Source organism: Tenrec ecaudatus, chromosome X (assembly GCF_050624435.1).
Source record: "Tenrec ecaudatus isolate mTenEca1 chromosome X, mTenEca1.hap1, whole genome shotgun sequence".
In the NCBI taxonomy this organism is placed as follows: Eukaryota; Metazoa; Chordata; class Mammalia; order Afrosoricida; family Tenrecidae; genus Tenrec; species Tenrec ecaudatus.
The window spans coordinates 108,534,516-108,555,314 of record NC_134548.1 but is presented as its reverse complement, the minus strand read 5'-3'; the positions used below and the strand labels follow the sequence as shown (position 1 = coordinate 108,555,314).

General features: G+C 40.2%; 1 protein-coding gene and 1 non-coding gene across 2 annotated transcripts in view; both read left to right on the top strand.

The window, feature by feature from the left end:
- The window catches only part of PCDH19 (protocadherin 19), a 127,969-nt gene that overhangs the window by 58,368 nt on the left and 48,802 nt on the right, over window positions 1-20,799 (top strand). Inside the window, exons 4-5 of the mRNA XM_075538899.1 lie at window positions 11,512-11,570; window positions 18,709-18,881. Of these exons, the coding sequence (XP_075395014.1) occupies window positions 11,512-11,570; window positions 18,709-18,881 (232 nt within the window). The remainder of the gene's footprint in view (window positions 1-11,511; window positions 11,571-18,708; window positions 18,882-20,799) is intronic.
- Window positions 8,616-8,756, top strand: LOC142435171 (U4 spliceosomal RNA). Its single transcript, XR_012781284.1, has one exon. It is a non-coding gene; the product is annotated as a U4 spliceosomal RNA (small nuclear RNA).

Here is a 20,799-nt window from a genome sequence, read left to right as displayed (position 1 = left end):
TACAGGCATGTTTCTGCAGCTAGGTAGATACCAGTCCCTTTTTAAATTAATTTTTCTAAAGGGCCGACTTTCTAACTATCCCTCGCCCATTAGTTTGTGACTTCTTTGAAGACAAACCTTGTGTCTATTTCTTTCTTTTCATACTCAGTGTAGACTACAAAGTTGGCACATGTCTATTGAACGAATGGATGGATGAATAAAAGTTACTTTGTTTTACAATACTCAGGTTTTGCATAAATGAGGACTTTCAGAGGGATAAAGTGACTGATTCAAGTGCATCAGCGAGTCAAGGAAATCTGGGTGGCACAGTGTGTTCAGTGTTGGGCTGCTAACTCAGAAGCCTTTGCAGAAGAAAGCTGTGCCAGCAGCATCTATAAAGGCTTGCAGCCTTGGGAACCTTATGGGGCAGTTCTACTCGGTCTTACACAATAGTTATGAGTCAGAATACACTTGGTGTTTGGTTTTATCAGTGTGTCACATATGGGATGAAACTCAGATCTCACCACTATACTTCATTGCTTTCTCTCTCTCTCTCTCTCTCTCTCTCTCTCTCTCTCTCTCTCTCTCTCTCTCTCTCTCTCTCTCTCTCTCTCTCCTCTCTCTCTCCCCCCTCTCCCAAATAGAGAAAATGAGAGCTGGAGGGGTGTGGTGAGCATATACCCTATCACATGTGTGGTTAGTAGGAATTTACTCACATTGTTTTCTAGTTCAGAGTAAATATGAGCTTTGTAGTGATGGGAACACTGGGGATGGTGTTTTGATTCCACCTTTGCTAATTCCTGCTCAGCTGCTACCGTCTGGATGGATGAGTCTTTAGATACAGATTCTTGCTGGAGACCTGTTGGCTTCATTTTTATATGGAATTTTCATTTTTATGTGTTGGGGATAAGAAGAAACCACTGTTTATCAATTCATTTTAAAAATGCTTTGGTGAAGAGACGAGCACTTTGATATCTAAAACAGGAACTATGTTTAGAGAAGGTTATGAGTCTTCTCATGGTTGATGAATAGACACACTTAATATTACTGAAAGTCAGTAGTTAAGAAACAATAGTATCTTAAAATTATGTTGTGCATTTATTTGGGATTAGGGTCACCCTATTTGTATTGGTAAAATGACTATTATGAGTCATTAGCACATTGCAGCTATGATGCTTTTCAGTTCATTCATAGTATGAGGGGGCTTCAAATAGTTCATGGGAAATGGCATTAAAAGATAATGGGGTTTTTCCCTACAAACTTTCTGAAGTCCCCTGATATGATTTTAAATGGCTGTTAATTTTTAAATGAAAACCTTCGTTTGAGGAATCTCTGCTTTCATTCCAGAGTCTGTAACTTTTGTAAACTTGGTGTGGTGACTTGAGGAGGTGTGCCGCCAGGCAAACATTCTAATCCTGGATACCTGCATTTTTGGGACTTCTTCCTTCCCAGGGTTGCAGTCTTTTCTGGTGAGCAATGCGGTGCTGAGCAAGCTGCAGTCACTCTTCCCGAGACTAGGGCACTATTCAGTGAACTGTAAAAGTAATGCAAAATGACAATTAAAGTAGGCCATACTCTGCTTCCTTGTGGGCCTGACAAAGTGGAAGTATTCAACTTTGGATGTGTTAGTCTTATTAACATGGAAATCTAATGACACATCACCCACCCAGGAATCTCACCAGAAACCTCAAGTGCACAGAAGGGAACTGAGAATAGATTGTAGAAAAAAACGCAGGTGAAAAGATAAATAATAATAAAATCCAAAACTTGTCACCCCAAATCCATAGATTACAGATTGTGTCATTTTCCTCTTCGGACAACATGTCATCTCACTACTTAGAATTTATTAACTCATATTTGCTAGATCATTGTAACTATGATAGGAAGCATCAAACTTGAAAGAGGAGTTGCTTTGAATATGCTAATACCATTGAGAAATAACAGCTAAGTGTTTGATAACAAGTTGGTAAGGGACATAAAGTCAAAAAATTATGTGTCATATATTTGATTATGTCTCCATGTTAAGAACTCAAAACAAACAAATAACTATTGCTTTAAATGTGCAGGTAAAATGAGCATAGTCTAATAATTTATGTTCAAAGATATATCCTAAATAACTAACAAGAGGTTAAATTATACATTCCATTATCTATTTTAAGACAGAAAATTATGTGATACATTTTAGAAACAAGGCAGAATGGTTGAGGTTTTAGAGAAAAGTGTTAGTCCATAAAAGGAAACATGCTCACCTATCTGGAAATTTAGCTATCCAGAATTACATATTCTTTGAAGGTTTCAGAAAATCAAGATTTCATTAAACCTAGGTCAAGCGAGAAGCCTGCTCTCCGTGAATTCCTCGGATAAAGACTTCTAAGTAGAGAAAGGATTTGGAAGAAATATATTAAATGATAAGAAAGTGGCTCTTATTTACCTTTGAAACAGAAAAAAAGAGTTTGCTGTAGACCCATTTCTTTTTAATGTCAAAATTAGAGTTTTCAGAAGCATATGTTGCTCTCATCTCTTTTCTGTGTTCCTGAGTTAACCTGGCTGTCTCATTAGAGATAGGTACATTTCTTAGCGAAATTAATGTGACATTTAGAGAAAATTTCTCCTCAAATGTTTCATGTTATTTGCCATTTAGAATGCTTAGAGAGGGGATTGGAATAATGTCAAGCAAATTTTTGATTAAATAAGGCTAACCTGGAGCCAATACATTCACGTAAAAAGGGAAAATATCATTTATTATTATTCTTTTAAAAGTATGTTTCTACTGAAGTTGTTTACCCAGTACTGAGAAGATCTTGACAGATAATCTGAGAAGAAAAGTGCGATCTTCTTCTTTTTTTAAATCATTTTTTGGGGGGCTCATACAACTCTTATCACAATCCACACATGCATCAATTGTATAAAGCACATTTCTACATTCGTTACCCTCATCATTCTCAAAAGATTTGCTCTCCACGTACGCTCCTGGCATCAGCTCCTCATTTTTCACCCTCCCGCCCCACTCTCCCCTCCCTCATGAATGCTTGGTAATTTATAAATTATTGTTTTTCCATATGTTACACTGTCCGACGTCTCCCATCACCCACTTTTCTGTTTTCTGTCCCCCAGGGAGGAGGTTATATGTTGATCCTTATAATTCGTTCCCCCTCTCTACCCACCCACCCTCCCTCCACCCTCCCAGGATCGCCACTCTCACCAATGGTCTCGATGGGATCATCCGTCCTGGATGTCCTGTGTTTCCAGTTCCTATCTGTAGCTGTGTACATCCTCTGGTCTAGCCAGATTTGTAAGGTAGAATTGGGATCATGATAGTGGTGGGGAGGAAGCATTTAGGAACTAGAGGAAAGTTTTTTTTTTTAAATTTTTTTATTTTAACAATTTATTGGAGCTGATACAATTCTTTTCACAGTTCATACATATACATACATCAATTGTATAAAGCACATCTGTACAGTCTTTGCCCTAATCATTTTTTTCTCTTTTCTTCTTTTACATTTTATTAGGGACTCAAACAACTCTTACCACAATCCATACATATACATACATCAATTGTATAAAGCACATCCATACATTCCCTGCCCCAATCATTCTCAAGGCATTTGCTCTCCACTTAAGCCCCTTGCATCAGGTCCTCTTTCCCCCCCCTCCCTCCCCATTCCCCCCTCCCTCATATGCCCTTGGTAATTTATACCTCGTTATTTTGTCATATCTTGCCCTATCCGGAGTCTCCCTTCCCCCCTTCTCTGCTGTCCCTCTCCCAGGGAAGAGGTCACATGTGGATCCTTGTAATCAGTTGCCCCTTTCCAACCCACTCACCCTCCACTCTCCCAGCATCGTCCCTCACACCCTTGGTCCTGAAGGTATCATCCACCCTGGATTCCCTGTACCTCCAACCCTCATATGTACCAGTGTACAGCCTCTGTCCTATCCAGCCCTGCAAGGTAGAATTCGGATCATGGTAGTTGGGGGGAGGAAGCATCCAGGATCTGGGGGAAAGCTGTGTTCTTCATCGATACTACCTCACACCCTAATTAACCCATCTCCTCTCTTAACCCCTCTATGAGGGGATCTCCATTGGCCGACACTTGGGCCTTGGGTCTCCACTCTGCACTTCCCCCTTCATTTAATATGATATATATATACATATATACACATACCTATATACATATACACATATATACACATACATACACACACTTATATCTTTTTTTTTGCATGATGCCTTATACCTGGTCCCTTGGGCACCTCGTGATCGCACTGGCCGGTGTGCTTCTTCCATGTGGGCTTATTTGCTTCTGAGCTAGATGGCCGCTTGTTCACCTTCAAGCCTTTAAGACCCCAGACACTATCTCTTTTGATAGCCGGGCACCATCAGCTTTCTTCACCACATTTGCTTATGCACCCATTTGTCTTCAGCGATCCTATCATGGAGGTGTGCAGTCAATGATATGATTTTTTGTTCTTTGATGCCTGGTAACTGATTCCTTTGGGACCACTCGATCACACAGGCTGGTGTGTTCTTCCATGTGGACTTTGTTGCTTCTGAGCTAGATGGCCGCTTGTTTATCTTCAAGCCTTTAAGACCCCAGTCACTATCTCTTTTGATAGCCGGGCACCATCAGCTTTCTTCACCACATTTACTTGTTCACCCACTTTGGCTCCAGCTGTTGTGTTGGGAGAGTGAGCATCATAGAGTTCCAATTTAATAAAAGAAGGTATTCATGCATTGAGGGAGTGTTGAACAACATGGCTGGCCCTACTATGAGACATGATGCCCCTCAGTGACTAAGGGCGATACAGGGGACAGCACCGGAGACACAGTGTGGGAATTGCACCTGACCTGATCCCACCACACCGAGGCAAATCACTGGGGGAGTGCAGCGGAACAGCAAGGGAATGGATTGGCAAGGTCCCCAGGGAATGCTGAAAGTGGACTTTGGGGCCAGGGCGTGGTGCCCCAACAGACTGGACTGGAAAACGCTCCTAAGGGCCAGCAAACGATTCCTGAACTAACTACAAGCTTTTCTCTTGTGAACTGTTTTGTTCTGTTCTTTTTCAGTGGTTTGTTTTGGTTGTTTTGTTGTCTGGTTGTATACTGTTGCTTTGTTTTCCTCTGTCTAGTTTTCGTGCATGTTAGTGACTCCACAGGTCTGTCTGAATAGGACAGGCTGGATGAACTATCTGGATAAAAAACAACGGGACCGACAGTTCCGGGGGTACTTGGGGTGGGGGGGTAGGGGGGGTAAGGAAGTGGTGTTAACAAACCCAGGGACAAGGGAAAAACATGGGACCCCAAATGGTAGAGAAGGGGGAGTGGCAGGCCTGGTGGGAAATGATCAAGGGTAAGGTTGCTTAGAGAAGAGGTATACTCTAGCCCAGGTGGCGATGAAGCATGGTAGTAGGGCAGGAGGAAGGTCAAGGGAGATGGAGGAAAGAGCTAGGAGTCAAAGGGCATCCATGGAGGTCTAGACAAAGACATGTACATGCAAATATATATAGGAGGATGGGGAAATAGATCTATGTGTCTATATTTATAGAGGAAAGTTTGTTTTATCATTGTTACACTGTACCCTGACTGGCTCATCGCCTCCCTGCCACCCTTCCATAAGGGGATGTCCAATTGCCTACAGATGGACTTTGGGTCCCCATTCCGCAGTCCCCCTCATTCACAATGATATGATTTTTTGTTCTTGATGCCTGATACCTCATCTCTTAAACACCTCATGATCACACAGACTGGTTTGCTTCTTCCATGTGGGCTTTGTTGCTTCTGAGTAGATAGCTGCTTGTTTACCGTCAAGCCTTTAAGACCCCAGATGCTATATTTTTGATAGCCGGGCGCTATCAGCTTTTTTCACCACATTTGCTTATGCACCCGTTTTTCTTCAGTGATCGTGTAGGGAAGGTGAGCATCATAGAATGCCAGTTTAATAGAACAAACTGTTCTTGCATTGAGGGAGTACTTGAGTAGAGGTCCAATGTCCATCTGCTACCTTAATACTAAACCTATAAATATATGCTCATAAATCTATTTCCCCATAATAATATAGAAATATATTTACATATGTACATGCCTTTATTTAGACTTCTATAAATGTCCTTTGCCTCCTAGCTCTTTCCTCTATTTACTTTTACTTTCCTCTTGCCCCATTATCATGCTCAGCCTTCATTTGGGTTACAGTAATTCCTCTCGGTTACATTACTCTTGGTTGCTCCCTACCAGTCCTCCTACATCCTCCTCCCCACCAATTTGGATCACTTGTTTCCTTGTCCCTGGGTTTGTTAACACCAGAGAAGTGCAATCTTCTAAACACATGGAATTGCCGTAGTAAAAAGCACATCAGGTCAAAATCTGTCACCAGGCTTCTGCTCAGTACAGTTGTTCATCACCGTGGATGTACATTGGAATTGCCCAAGAAATTTTTTTTAAAAAAGGCTAGACCCCACTCTAGGGCAGTTACTTCAGAATCTCAAGGAATGAGCCATTAGTACTTTTAAAAATAAAGTCCCTCAGTCAAGACTGAGAACCACTGGCTTCGTACTTGCAAATTTTTCATCAACAAGAAAGTATTTCCAGAGGCATAATTATGGAAATCTTTTGGACACATTCAAACTGAGTAATTGGGTTTGAAGGCTAAAGACTATAGTCTCGGAGGACATCTAGGTCAATTATTATAGCATAGTTCATAAAGTTAACGCTTGACAACCTAGTTTGCTGAGTAGTGTCTGGACGAGGGTAGGTCTGTAAAACGTGTGAGAAGCCACCTGAGATACAACTATTTGGTCTCTTCCTGCCTAGAACAAAGGAGGGTGAAGGCAAGTAAAAATCAATAAAGCAATTGGTCCCCAGAACTAATGATCCACATGAATCAATGCCTGCTCTAGCCTGAGAGTAGAAGAACTAGATGGCGTCGCTACCACGTCCCAAGCACTATGACTAGGCATGCAACAGGAGATATTGGTTGTGGATGGAAGGGGGCCAGGCCCCCCCCCCACTAATCATGGGTTTAGTATGCACAATTGTACGGTTGATATATATAAATATTATATTAAAGTCATCGAGAGCCTGAGAGATAGAAGAGAGATTGAAATAATGGAGTCAGACACATTTCATGGTAGCATGCTCACCTCCTGGATGGCCATGATCTTACCAGCCAGGTCCACACACAACGTGGACCGAGGTGAGTTGGGGCAGAAACCCGGCTGGAAGACCTGGCAGGAGACTGGAGAACTCCATTTATTGCTAACTAAGGGTTATATCTACTTGGGGGGGGGGGGTGATTTCAGGTAACCACACATCACAGGAAGGAGGAGTACAATAGGCATACACATCATAGGAAGAATATGAGCTAGGGGTGTGCACATGATAGGAAGGGGACAAGATGGGCAGACCCTAGGTTCATGATGGCGGCCTAACCTTGGCCACGCTTGGGTGGGCTTGAGCTCTCTGGGTCTACTACAAGGAAACAGTCAACTTCTGTCCTTATCAGAAGGGATTCGGTCCTACTTGTTGTGGGATAAACAGTGGTGACTGATTGCTCTAGATGGCTAATAACCCTTAGGGAGAATAACCCCTAATCTACTTCTTTTGACCTCCAAGTTTATAGTCATGTGCAAGCAGCTAAGTTTGGCATATATTTGGGGGAGACAACTTGGGAGAAATCCTTCTGTTTCCCACACTTGGTTACAGTGGAACAAAAATGTAGATGAAAACTCATTTATGAAAAGATCAGACTTACCGGACAGATAATGACTGGAGCAACCCCTGAAACTATCATTCTTTTAACCTGGAACTTAAAGCCACCCCCCAACGTCACTGTTCTGCCAAATAAAAGCTTGGTCTATAAAATAAGCCATAACATCCATGTGGAAAGGGTTTCTTAGAAGGATAGTATACAAGGCAAGTCAGGGGATATTTGTCCTGAAACAAAGGTGAGAAGCTGGTTGTGGGCAGGGGAAGAGCAGAGCAACAGGGAGAGAAGGAAATAGGAACAGCAGGGTGAAAATAAGTAGAGTCTTGACATGTTGTGTCTATGGGGAAACAGCAATCAACATCATAGAACAATTTGCATATGAATTGTTGACTGGGAAACTAATTTGTTGTGTTAACTTTCACCTAAAATACAAGAACATCTTTTGTTTAGTTTTTAATTTCCCTTTGACTTCATGCTTCACTTGCAGGGAAACATATTTACTCCTTCAATACACAGGAATTGGGTTTGAGTACACACCTTGAACCTGTCTGAATAAAAACACTTGATTTTAATATACAGATCCATAATATGAGAGGCCATCTATGATCACTTAGCTCAGTTTGTTAAGGCCATAGTACTGAATTAGACCAAAATAATCTATTCTCTCCAATTAGAATAATTCTCTTGTATAAGTTGTTCCCATAACTGCAAGCAAGCTGCTTTACAAAGAGATATGAGACGGATTACAAAGGGAAAAGACAGTGGATGAATCATCCTCAACTTCTCTGTGAGGAAATCAGTTCTAGGAACGTGCCTACTGGACTAACGCTTCCCATGGCTTCGTATACAACATGCACCCCACCCAGTGTGGTTTGTGATGGTTTGGGAATGGAATATTAACACATGAAGGCTGATTCTATAAGAATAAGTGATTGAAGCTTTATGCAGTGGCAATATTGTAGCCAGTGAGGTTTATCTGAGGCGCGATTATTGCTAGTTGAAAACTTTTCCCAATACCCCGCCATGACGACTTGAAATATAGTCGGCATTGGCAATTTTTGATGGTCTCCACAGAGACTGAGCAGTTGTTATTCAATGTCAGATTTGGATGCTTATCAATGATTTAGTGCTGGTGTTATAAAAAGCTCCTACGATTGAAAAAAAAAGAAATAAAAAAAGGAATAAGTGATTGAGAGGACAAGAAGGGAGGAAGAGAGAAATACATATAGGAAGGAAAACCGCTTCCATGAGAGAATCTCCTATCTACAGCTAAAGAGCATGCTGGACTGATGTGTCTGGGGTTAACTGAATTATATGCCAGAGATAGGGAAAGCGAATTGTCTTCTTTTAATACAGTATCTGTGTGTGGAGATCCTTGTGACAAGATCATTTCTCCATTTGGGCTAAGGAGGAGTATAGTCTCTGGAGCAGTGGTTCTCAACCTGTGGGTCGTGACCCCTTTGGGGACAAATGACCCTTTCACTGGAGTCACCTGATTCATAACAGTAGCAAGATTACAGTTATGAAGTAGGAGTGAAAATAATTTTATGGTTGGGAGTCACCACAACATGAGGAACTGTATTAAAGGGTCGCAGCATTAGGAAGGTTGAGAACCACTGCTCTAGAGGATACCATTTGCAAGGGTTTGTTTCTGTGCCATAACATGTGTTTCTGGCAGCACAGAGCTTCATATTTGATGCAAAGTGCACACAGGTTATTTAGACACTTTGCTTGCAAACTGACTTTTTACATGACAGTACCTTGGGATGTTGCTCGTACTTTTCCTGAAAAAAGTCTTTACCCTCTAGATTTCTTTCAATCTGTGTGTCTCTCTACTAGCTGTCTTGGGGGAAATGCTGTAGTACATTTTGAGGCCGAGACGAAACATGGACTGTTATTTCATTGCCTGAGTAAGGTCACACTCCCGATCCTAATTCGGGTTTCATGTCATAGAAAACGGCGTAAAATTGCAATCCGAGTTATGGTAACTGCATATGAAATTCTCCTCTGGACTCAAGTTCTGTCATCCCTATTTTACAGGGGAGGAGATTGGAGCACACAGAGATAAAGGAATTTGTCCAAGGTTATACAATCAAATTAATAATTGAATTGTGCTGAGTGCTTGAAAAATTCCTTATGTTACAATGATAGCATTCTTTTTTCAGAGGGATGGGCAGCTTAGATTGTGGTATTCTTAACAAAACTTTCAGTTTGCCTCATCTTCCTGTGATTTCTTCTGAACAAATTGTCAATGAATGGGCCCGTTTGATTTGTACTCTCCTAATCTAGTCATTCCAACAGCACTAAGAATTATTTGTGGTGCACATTCAAGGAGAATTTATCTTCCAGATACAAGCTGTGTGAGTGGACATTATAGGCTGGTTTTCAGATCAGGGGCATGTGTGTGGTGGGCGGGGGGCGGGGACATGATGATGAGACTTCATTTTCTTCCAGTCCTTGCTCCTCTTTTCTCCTGCAATCCCCACCAATCTCATTCCCATCGGCTTGACGGACTCAGGTGTTCTACTGTAGTGTTTCCTCCTTTCCCACACTGTGACCTTCTTGAAAACAAGGGCTGCATCTCTGATTTTGAAGTCGAGCACACTTTAAAATGAAAACAAAATGGGTTCGAACAAGACAACAATTGCGAGGATTGCGAAGGACAGGGCAGTGTTTCCGTCCGTTGTGATTCGGAGACAACTTGAGGGCATCTTAGAACAAGCATGGCTTCGTTAATAGTTGATAGGCAGTGTCTAAAAGAATTAGAAAATGGTGACCCAGACAAGGAAGCTTGCTGCTCAGTTAGCTTGGTAGGAAACTCTTGTACACCCTCCGTGACTTCAGAGGCCTCTGAGCACTGTTGGGCACTATGGTACAATGGCAGAAGGCTGCAGGAGATGGCCTTGGGCATTTTTTCAGTTCATACCAAGGTTCCAGAGTAGTTCTGGGGTAAGAGTCACTTCATTAGGACATTCATTTCCTTTCAATATAAACTTTCCCCAAGGTTTCATACCTCGTAAGTCTGTTTTCCGCCAATCTACCCAACCTGTGGTACTCATAAACTATTTTCACATCCTTGTTATCTGGCAGGTATTCTGTGTTTGCTTTTATAAAATCTTTGCTCAGGAAGTCTCTGTAATCAGATTACACAGTGGGGTTTTAGTGATAGGAGCTGAGACCCGGGCTTGCTTGCAACTTTCTGTTTCACATGAAAGCCTTTGGCAACCCCCTCCCCCCCACCGTGTGCTGCCCTTCGCCTCCATTTTAGGTATAATACTGTTTGCTTTTATATCTGTGATAAAACAAAGGCCTTTCTGCATAAGCAGTGCTGAGCAAAGTGTCTTAAAACAAAGGGAAGTGCAGAGTTTAAATTCACAATGGGGGATTACCTTGCTTGTATTTACATAGCTATGGAATAAATATTTCAACATGTTAATTATCTACTACTAATAAAAATACCTTTGAACTTCCAGTCCAATTGATGGGTCTAGAATTGTGTCCACTGGGAAATGGGAAGCAATTAGTTTCTGTAAAGCTTGCGGGTCATATGGCATCTTCACTGTGAGTGGTTGCATGGTCTGTAGCCAGCCATATTCTAGAGACTATTTGTGTCAAGCTCATCTCATTGTATAGAAGAGAGATGCTTCCACAGAGCCTTTAGGGTCCCAATGAGATGGGAGATATTCCTCAGGCTGTTGCCCTATTATGGCCATAGTTTCCAACTCATTTAGTACTTCTTTCCCCGTACAAACATTCTTCCTAAGTAAGAAAGTTTGCCTCATTCTATGACTCATTTGTATAATTTAAAAATGTTTTTTTCTCCCCATTTTAGACTGAAAACTATTCTTTTGACTCCAACTACGTGAACAGCCGAGCCCATTTAATCAAAAGGTATGTCGATTTGCTTGCCTTTTTTCTATGACTGGGACCTTTGATATACTCTATGCATTTTGTGGCAATATTGAATTTTATATAAAAACAATTAGATTGCAATTTTTACATTCATGTCTTTTTCTGATTTTAAAATTAATAACCTAGGCTTATTGTAAGCATTTTGCAACATCTGGATAGCATAAAAAGCAACCACTAAATAAAAATCACGAGTAATCCCATTATGCAAAGGTAATGACTGCTGGTGTTTTATCATATTTCTTTACATTGAAATTGATGTGTAAACACTTGAATTTTTTTAAAAAGTAAGTTGGGATCTTGTTAAATCTGATTTTATGTGATGATTTAGAAGTATTAGAAAATAATATACCTATGAAATTCTTTTAATGGGAAATTTCTTACTTTGCTACTTTTCATTTTCTGTAAAAGGAGTTCTTTAAGTGTTTCCTCATGTGGAATTTCCCGTGAGTTTCGAGATCTTATTACTTTGACAAGTTTGAGAAAATTTTATGGGTATTTTAATGGCAGATATCCAATCTCTTATCTTTATAAATACTGTGCACACTGGGGAGGGTAATGAAAGCTTTTGCTTGACTCAAAACATCTTAAAATATTGTGTTACGCTAGGTTCTCTGGTGTAACAAAGCCAGTGCGATGGAGATAGATAGATAGATATGTATATAGGGATAGATAAAGGAAATTGATCACATCATCATAGAAATGGGCAAATGCAAGGTTCAAGTCGGTTCTGAGTCCGTGGGTCACATATTAGGCTGGAAGCTTCTCCCTACTCATCTACCTGCTGGGCCTAATGAACCCAAGATTAGCAGCAAGATCACAGGCACGTAGATGCAGCGGGGAATGAGTCCTAGGTCTGTAGGTCAGGCTTGTGGCTGCAGAGACAAATGACTCTAAGGTAAGCAGGTCAGATGGCAGGTCACTGACAACAGCCAGGTTTGGTTGACAATATGTCAGACTGTTTGATAAGTCAGATGCAGGATCCAGACCCAGTAAAAGACAAGCAATGTTTTCCACAGTGTCCACTTATGTTGGAAGCAAGGCACACTCCTGAAGAAACTTCTTTTCAATGGTTGGCATCAGGGTTGTGATCTGGGTAACAGTATTACATCCCATATTAACCTTTTTACACTTGATGGCTGTTAATAGCAGATCCTAGTATGTAGAGGCAATTACCTTGTGTTAGGTCACATCATAGGGAATTAGTAGGTCTGAGCTGCCAACTCCCCAAGAATGCTGGCCCAACCAAGTTGACACAAAACATAACTACCACAAATATTTATGGGTAATTAAAATGAAACATTTATATTTGAGATTTGTGTGATTGGATGGCCTAAGTAACCTAGGTGCAGAGCCACAATACATGTGAGCACAGAGCTGAACGAAGACTGCTGAGGAAGCTTTCAATCTGTGCAGTAGGCACTAAAGCAAACAGATATTGGTAAGAAACAAGATATTCAAAAACCCCTCTATGGAAGGAGAGCTAAGCAAAGCAGAGGGTTTCTCATGCTAAAAAAAAATCAATACCGACCATTCTGTTGATGCTTTCATTACTACTTTATGTAAATGTCTCTTGAATGGGCCAGTGGTTGTTCTGCAGCTAAAATTGAACTTCAGAGTGCATTTATTAGAATAATAGAATTGAAATAGAGAGACGAGCATGTTATGTTGGAGCTTCAGTTTAGACGGCCTGAACATTCTATTATTTTTTCTGACTCTCATCCCATAAATTTATATCACCAGAAGAGTAAGATTTAAGGTGTAAAAGTAGGTAGCTGTATAACCAATTATAGTTCATATCTAATTTAATTCATAATCATGGCTTAGCCCTCGAAACCATGCTAGGTTTACCTGTATTGTTCTGGGAATGCCCGTGACCTTACATGACTATCATTAATCATTTGAAAAGAGATATCCCACTATTACTAGTCATAGCATAGTTGAGGTTTTTTTTAAAGAAGGGTTGGGAGCAGTCCATTTTGAATTTTATTTTTGGGGACCCTCAGAATAAAAGCAAAGTGTGAGGAATTAAAAATTATACAGCTAATTTGGCTTAGCAGGAAAAATAACTCTTAATTAGACTGACATTGCAGTAGAAATCCATTTTGGTGTTTCCTTCTTCAGGACTATTCAAGCTCCTTCAAAACCAACCAAACCAAAAAACCCACCCAAATCTCAATCAAAACAAACGTCTGGTGAAATAATGACACGCATTATCCTCACAGGTCCGTGGGGCCCTCTCTGGGTAACTGAGAAGTCCATGACCAAATTGAATTGATAGCATGAGTATGATTTTCATAGCTTGGCAGAAAGCTGAAACTCCCAGGGACCCTCACCATCATAAGTCAGGCCGGAATATCCAACAAGGAAAATTGATTGTATGAGAACTTACGTTCAATCATTTAGGTTCCTGGGTACGTGTCATGCCAAAGCAGCTTTGAACTTATAGGAAACTTCTGGTTTTTTTCATTATATGCTGTTTGTTGATACACACATATACACAAAAGGCCTCAAACTGGACTTAATGGACACCTAGTGGGAAAGACTGATATTGCCTGAATTGAAAGATAGTAGCTTTTATGAGGACCCACCTTGATTAAGAAGAAGCATGTGAAAATTCAGGGAGATGTGCTTTTTTGCTAGGTACTGTTTATGGAACCGTGAGTGCTTTGAATAACAACAACAACAACAAAACAAACAAACTAAAACTAACTATGGATCCCATGGGCAATTGAATATAGACAAAGCACAATACCTGAAAATATGCAGGGATTCTTATGTGCTCTACTTTTCAGGGGATTAACCCTTTTAAATTCAAAATGTACAGAAAATGTTAAAAGTGAGTAGTGACTGGCACCAGGTGATCGATGAAACCACGCAAAACCCATAGCAATATTTGTAAGAGACCTCACTATATGATTTCTTATAGATCCACTTACATGCATGGAAAAAGCTGGTTGGGAAATTTTAAATCTGATTATCAGTTTTATTTTTAATATTGCCTTCCTGTTTCTTTGAATGTCAATCCAAGTACATTCCAACTTTGAGAACATGTTTTCCTCTCCAAGTGTCAAACAGTACATGAGGTGGTAGCTACTAAAATAAAATAAACCAAGGAATGAACAAGCTATTCAAGTCCTGTGAAGGAACATGGATGTTGGCATCAGAATCATGTGTAGTGCTTTCCTTTTCCGCGCAAATTGCACTGCACGTTCACACTACCTCCTAGGTGCCTTGTGTACAGGTGCTTGGTACATGTTTATGGAACAAATAGGTTAAAGATGTTGGAGAAAATCCCAGCATTTTCCCATTAACAAAACAAAAACTAGCACAAACTTTCCTGTCAACCAGAGAATCCTGAACTTAATGTGCATTAGATTCATCTGGGAGCATTGTTAATACATTACAGTTAAATACAATCTCTAGCTCTGCTCCCAATGAATCCCCAGTTTTAACATGTTCCCAAGGTGATACCCAAGGCACCACTCTGGAATCTTCCTTATGGTTTGTAAATATAGTTTACAATAGTCTTTTGGCTCTCATTCCCTTCTCATTCATACTCTAATACTGCATGTCTGGGGTATGTGATGCCACATACCAGAAAGATATGACCAGTTTCCTTCAGATTCTTCTGTCTTTGGGAAAACAATTCTAGTATTTTAAGGGTAAACATGGGTTAATATTTAAGTAATGTCCATTCATCAAAAATTTACTGAATACCTATTGTGTGCAGAGCCTTGTTTTCAGTGTTCTTCAAGAAAACCTGTCTCTCGGTTGACCATCAGAACTGTAAGAGAAACATTACTATTTACAATAGCATTGCAAAAAGGTATCCCTAATTTACGGTTCCACAAAAGTTGGTTTACAAGTCTTTCTTCTCCCAGGAAGTATACAGGAAAGAAAGCAAGTGAAGTCAGCATAAATTGTGATTTGTTTGGGGCAAGTAGCCATCTGTAGCATATCGCTCACTGGGTCTTAAACTACCTTACACAAATCCATTCATTAAGCCACTCCATGCCCTTGTAAGACCAGAGTAAGTGGTACTTCGTTTGGCAGATGGGAAAAGTGATCTTTAAACAAGTTATTCCAAGGTTAGGGTGAGCGCATATATGCTCTCCCTCCTAATACTACACATACTTTCTCATTTTTAACAACCAGCCTGCAATGCCATGAGTTAATCGTTTATTGTTTTATTATTTCTATTTCATATACCCTATCCCCAAAAGCCACAAAAGCTGTGAGGTGGTTTATAATATTTGTATACAAAGGATGATTAAATTAAAAACAAATTAGAAGAAACTGGGCATAGGTAATTCACTGCAGTCACACAGTATGTTTATCTTGAAGTTTGTGGGAAGTCGTTAGAGAACAGTAAGTGCATCAAGTCGTATGGTTCTCATTATCCAGTAAAGGAAGACTACACGTTTAATAAGAGGAGAACTTTTGTGTCTCTTATTCCTGAATTTTGGGAGAAATTAACTTCATGAACAGTGTCTGGCTATAGTTTTCAAATGATATAGAAACATTTAGAAAAAAATAATTTCTCACATAGATCCTATAAGAGAACCTGTGCCTAATATTAAATTATTATTTAATAAAGGCATTAATTAATGGAGTACTGATATGTACCTGGTACTTCATGTCTCAGTGAATCCTCTAAATGACCTTGTGAAGGAGGTTTCAGAAAAATACATTTTTCAAAGCTATCAAGGTTCAAAGACGTTCAATGTCAGGTCCCGAGTCACAGAGCTGAAGTAGAAGATTAAGGATTAGCACTTGGTCTAATGACTCCAAATTCAGCGATCTTTTCATTACAGCCAGGAAATCTAACATATTATAGAAACAGAGTTTTAGAAACCTAGAGCAGCGATTCTCAAGCAGAAGTGATTTTGCACCTTGAAGGGATCATAAGCAATGCTGGGAGACTGTTCTGGCTGTTGCAGTTGGAGGTGGCGTGGGGGGTGGGGGGGTCGGGTATAGTAGGATCTGGTGAGTAAGCATCCTGCAATGCACAGGACCGTCTCTAGCCACCCTGCAAAAGAATGATCTGACCCCAAATGTCAATAATGCTGAGGTTGAGAAACCTTGCTTTAAGGGATGATTAATTGCCTTGCTTTTAGACTCTATCCCTCATCATCATATGTCTTGAGCAAGTTTTGGCCGCTGCTGAAGTGCAGTCAACTCAGGCTTGAATTATTCTGGCTTAAAGTGCCAATTTTATGTTGTGGAATAAAGAAAGTCCCATATGCTTCAGATACCAGATATACAGGTTGAAAAAATAAGTATTTGTTATAAGAGTGTATGAGCCAGTAGTTTATCATCACCCAGGCAAGTCATTTCCTTTCTCCTGAGATACAGGGGTGCCAATTTTTTTCCCTTAACAACAAACTTTGCATCTATTCAAACTGTAAGCGTGATACTTACAGGAAGCCCTGGAATCTGGGCCATAAATCTAGAAATTTTGAAACCCTAGATAATTCTTCACTGTTTTATTATTTTTAGACTTTCTACGCAAAAAAAAATTCAAACGAGGAGTTGCCCTTTGGGGCCATAAAAGATCTGTAGGATGATTGGCTTTTGAATAGAACTGCATCCTGGTGGGTTCACAGGGTCGAGTTAGCTGCTTCATATAATTTGGAGCAGCTGAGTGTGCTGACCTATTGAGTGATTTTCATTTTAGTACAGTTGATGCTCAATTGTCCTTTCTGAAAATAATTAGCAAACAGGTCAGTGCTTACTCTCTCCTACTCCTCATTTTCTTATAATTATGGCTTTCCAGCTACTGCCCTTTTGATCTCTTCCCTTTTCATATGCAGGGCAGCAAGCTATCTGCGTCTAGATTGATCATATATTAAAAATCGACTGTGATTTCTCTTGACCAAGGGAGTTAGAATGACAACACGTACATTGTGTCCATAGCATAACTCTACAGCATATATCCTAAATTTTCATATTGAACTCCAAAGAGCCAGGCCTGTGGGTTTTCATGGTGGGGCAGACCAAGTGAGTTTGCCTTGTCATCTCTACAAGGCTCCTTCTCCAGAAATATTGTAGGTCTATGGGGGTTTGTCCTAATTCACAAACATGTCACTATACTTTGTTGATAAAACACATTTTCTTGAGAGTGCCTTTGCTATTTCATTCCTGACTAGGGAATGGATTCCACCATTGACCAGGTATTTCAGATACATAATTTATGGCTTATGGTACAGCACAGCTGGAGGTTCTATTAGAAGATATAAAGTATTAGAATAGCAGGTGGGTCCTCAATGCATGTACCCTTATGTGTTATTCTCTCTTGTGAGAAATATCATGGGGTTTTTTGGATAGTATACTTAATGTACTGTGTGATCAATTGATTTTCTAAAAAATTCAAATACAAGAAATATATTCCCATGAACTTTTGAGCTGAAAATTTCCATGTGCTAAGCATCATGACTACTCCTCAACTAAGATGGACTTGAATTCTTTGATCCTGATATATTTTCTATTTTAATTACATCACCTCGATTTCTGCCATTTTTGCTTTTTAAAGCTGATTGGTAGCTACGTGTGCTTGATTGGCTATGAGTCCAGGCTCTGACAATGAACCACACCTTTCCTAGATCTGCCATGCTCAACCAAATGTGTGGCTGTGGACAAATGATTTCACTTCCATGTGCCTTACTTAGATTTTCATCTGTAAATGGGAATATTAATAGCACCTTTCCATTAAGAAGCCTTGATGATTAAAACAGGTAATTCATATGTAGCACTTAGAACAATGCTTCATGCAAAGTAATCCTTTAGTGAACCTTAGCTATATTTATTTGATAATATAAGAAGATAAAAAAATTGGAATGATGACATTCTTTAGCGGTGATTCCTTCACATTTGTAGCATGTTCCACCGTGAGCATAAGTGAATAAAAGTATTCGCTGCATCAGCATCCAATAGTGGTAACCTCTTGCCATGTTGAATTCCTTTAGCTATAAATGGAAATTTCTCTAATTACCCCTACCTTGTCGGGCAGCCCAGCCACTGCTGTTCTCACTGAAGAGTCCACATCTTTCTGGCTCTGAAAGATATTTAAAAATCACAGCTATCGCAGTTGCAAATTATCATTCTATTTTCAACCCAGCAGCTCCACCTTCAAGGACTTAGAGGGCAACAGCCTGAAGGACAGTGGACATGAGGAAAGCGACCAGACTGACAGTGAACATGATGTCCAGCGGAGCCTGTACTGTGATACTGCCGTTAACGACGTGCTGAACGCCAGTGTGACCTCCATGGGATCTCAAATGCCTGATCATGGTAAGGGCTGGTTAGATTTAAATTGTTGCAGTGAACTTGGAGGAACCCAGAATGTTTGCAGGTCCACCGCACCATCTTATAGTAATGCATGTATTATCAGATAAAGTAGTTCAGCGGCATGTGTAGGTTTCTGAAATATCCTGAGGGCTAGCTAGATTCTTCTGTCCCCTCCTGAGTGGATCCTCTAGGAATGTCTGGGCATTCACAAGGCTGACTACATAAGCATATTGCACACATCCTCTTCAGTAATAACTGTACTGAGCACATAGGAAATGAGCAGATGCCTTCTCACCAGGAATAAATGCGGTTTTCTGCTTTACTGAATGAATTCAACTGATCAATTGAGTTGCAGAGAAAACAGCACTAATGAGACCAAAGGAGTGAGTCTTATTTTCATAACAGGATGGTTAGTTTCAGCCTGAGAGATGCTGCCTTCTTTGACACCGCTTGAATTTTCTATGCCGAGGATAGGACAGTGCCATTTTGTCTGTGGAGCTGCCCCACAAATCCATGCCACTGGTCACAGGAGGGTCTCGAGTAAGAGGAGGTGGTAAACTCTGTGTAAAACACTCCACTGTCGGGGAAAGCAAACAAACAGAGCCAAACAAACCGCAAAGCACATGCCAGGAGCAGCATCTTTATCGACAAAGAGGAGACTATTACTGTGAATTTAGTCACACATGCTTCAACAAGAGGAGCGTTTGGAAACCGTACTAGGTATAAACCATGGTATAAGAACAGTAATAGAGTTTAGCTAAGGCAGCAATGTTGGGATGGACTTGGGCACAGATGTCATTTTCCATATTTTACTGATGCACATATACTGTGCAAATAGCCCGTCCTTTTCAATTAACAAGAATGAATTCAGCCCCGTGATGCTTCAGAATGCTTGCCTATGTCTTGAGAGAAGCTACACTCAAACTCAGCTGGAAGCCCCACTGCTAAAAGACTTAAAGATGAGAAAACAAAATATGATGATTATGTGCTGGTCTTCAGCTGTGTCGTTTCACTGTAAACATCATTAAATGCTTTTGTTTTGGTTTTGTAAATGAATCGAAAGAAAACAATGGCATGATTCACAAAACACAATATTTTCCATAGGGAAAAAAAGTCACCGCAGAGACTATTAAATTGTCTAACCCCTCCCTCCCCAGCAAGCCCAAGTGTCCAAGTCTGTGACATGTTGAGGTCACTTTCAATTGTGCACTACTGCCTCTCTAATTGGTGAGTGGTGACATCCACAGAGATAATAAACTTTCTAGGCAACCTAACTATGACTAAGATGAAAAAAATCACACATTTATGTAAATGCAACAGAGGCAATTTCATTCTCAGAGAATTAGCAGTATGTCACAAGATATAGACTGATATGAATCATGTACTAGGGTTTTTTTTTTGTCTCAAAGAAACACATTTCCATTTCTACTGTGAAGGGTCTTAGTTACACGTGCTCTAAAATTAAATGACTCCAGAAAAGGAAATAGTTATCATTGATTCTCACTTTGTGCCTAGCTAATGCAACATCTTTTTTACTTTTTTGTCACATTTCTCTAGGGAAACAGAATCAGTGGACTGCAGCTAGTCTTTCTGACGGAGTGCTTGTTACAAAAGGGACATCTTTAATACACATATGCTATGTAGATCAGATAATAGAGTAATCTAAAGAAAATGTGTGGCAATATCCCAAGACACTCCTACATGAAAGATTACATATGTATGCTTTACACACACACATATGTATATGTTGCTGCTCTATTTCAGAAATAATATTTTGTTTCACAATGTTCCACTTCCATGGATGTATATTCCAGCAACAGCCAAACCTTGGACCAACTTTTGAGGATTGTTCTGTTTAACTTGACCAAGTCCTTAAAAGTTTAGGCTGAAAGGCAATTACAATTCATGTCCTATCTACACA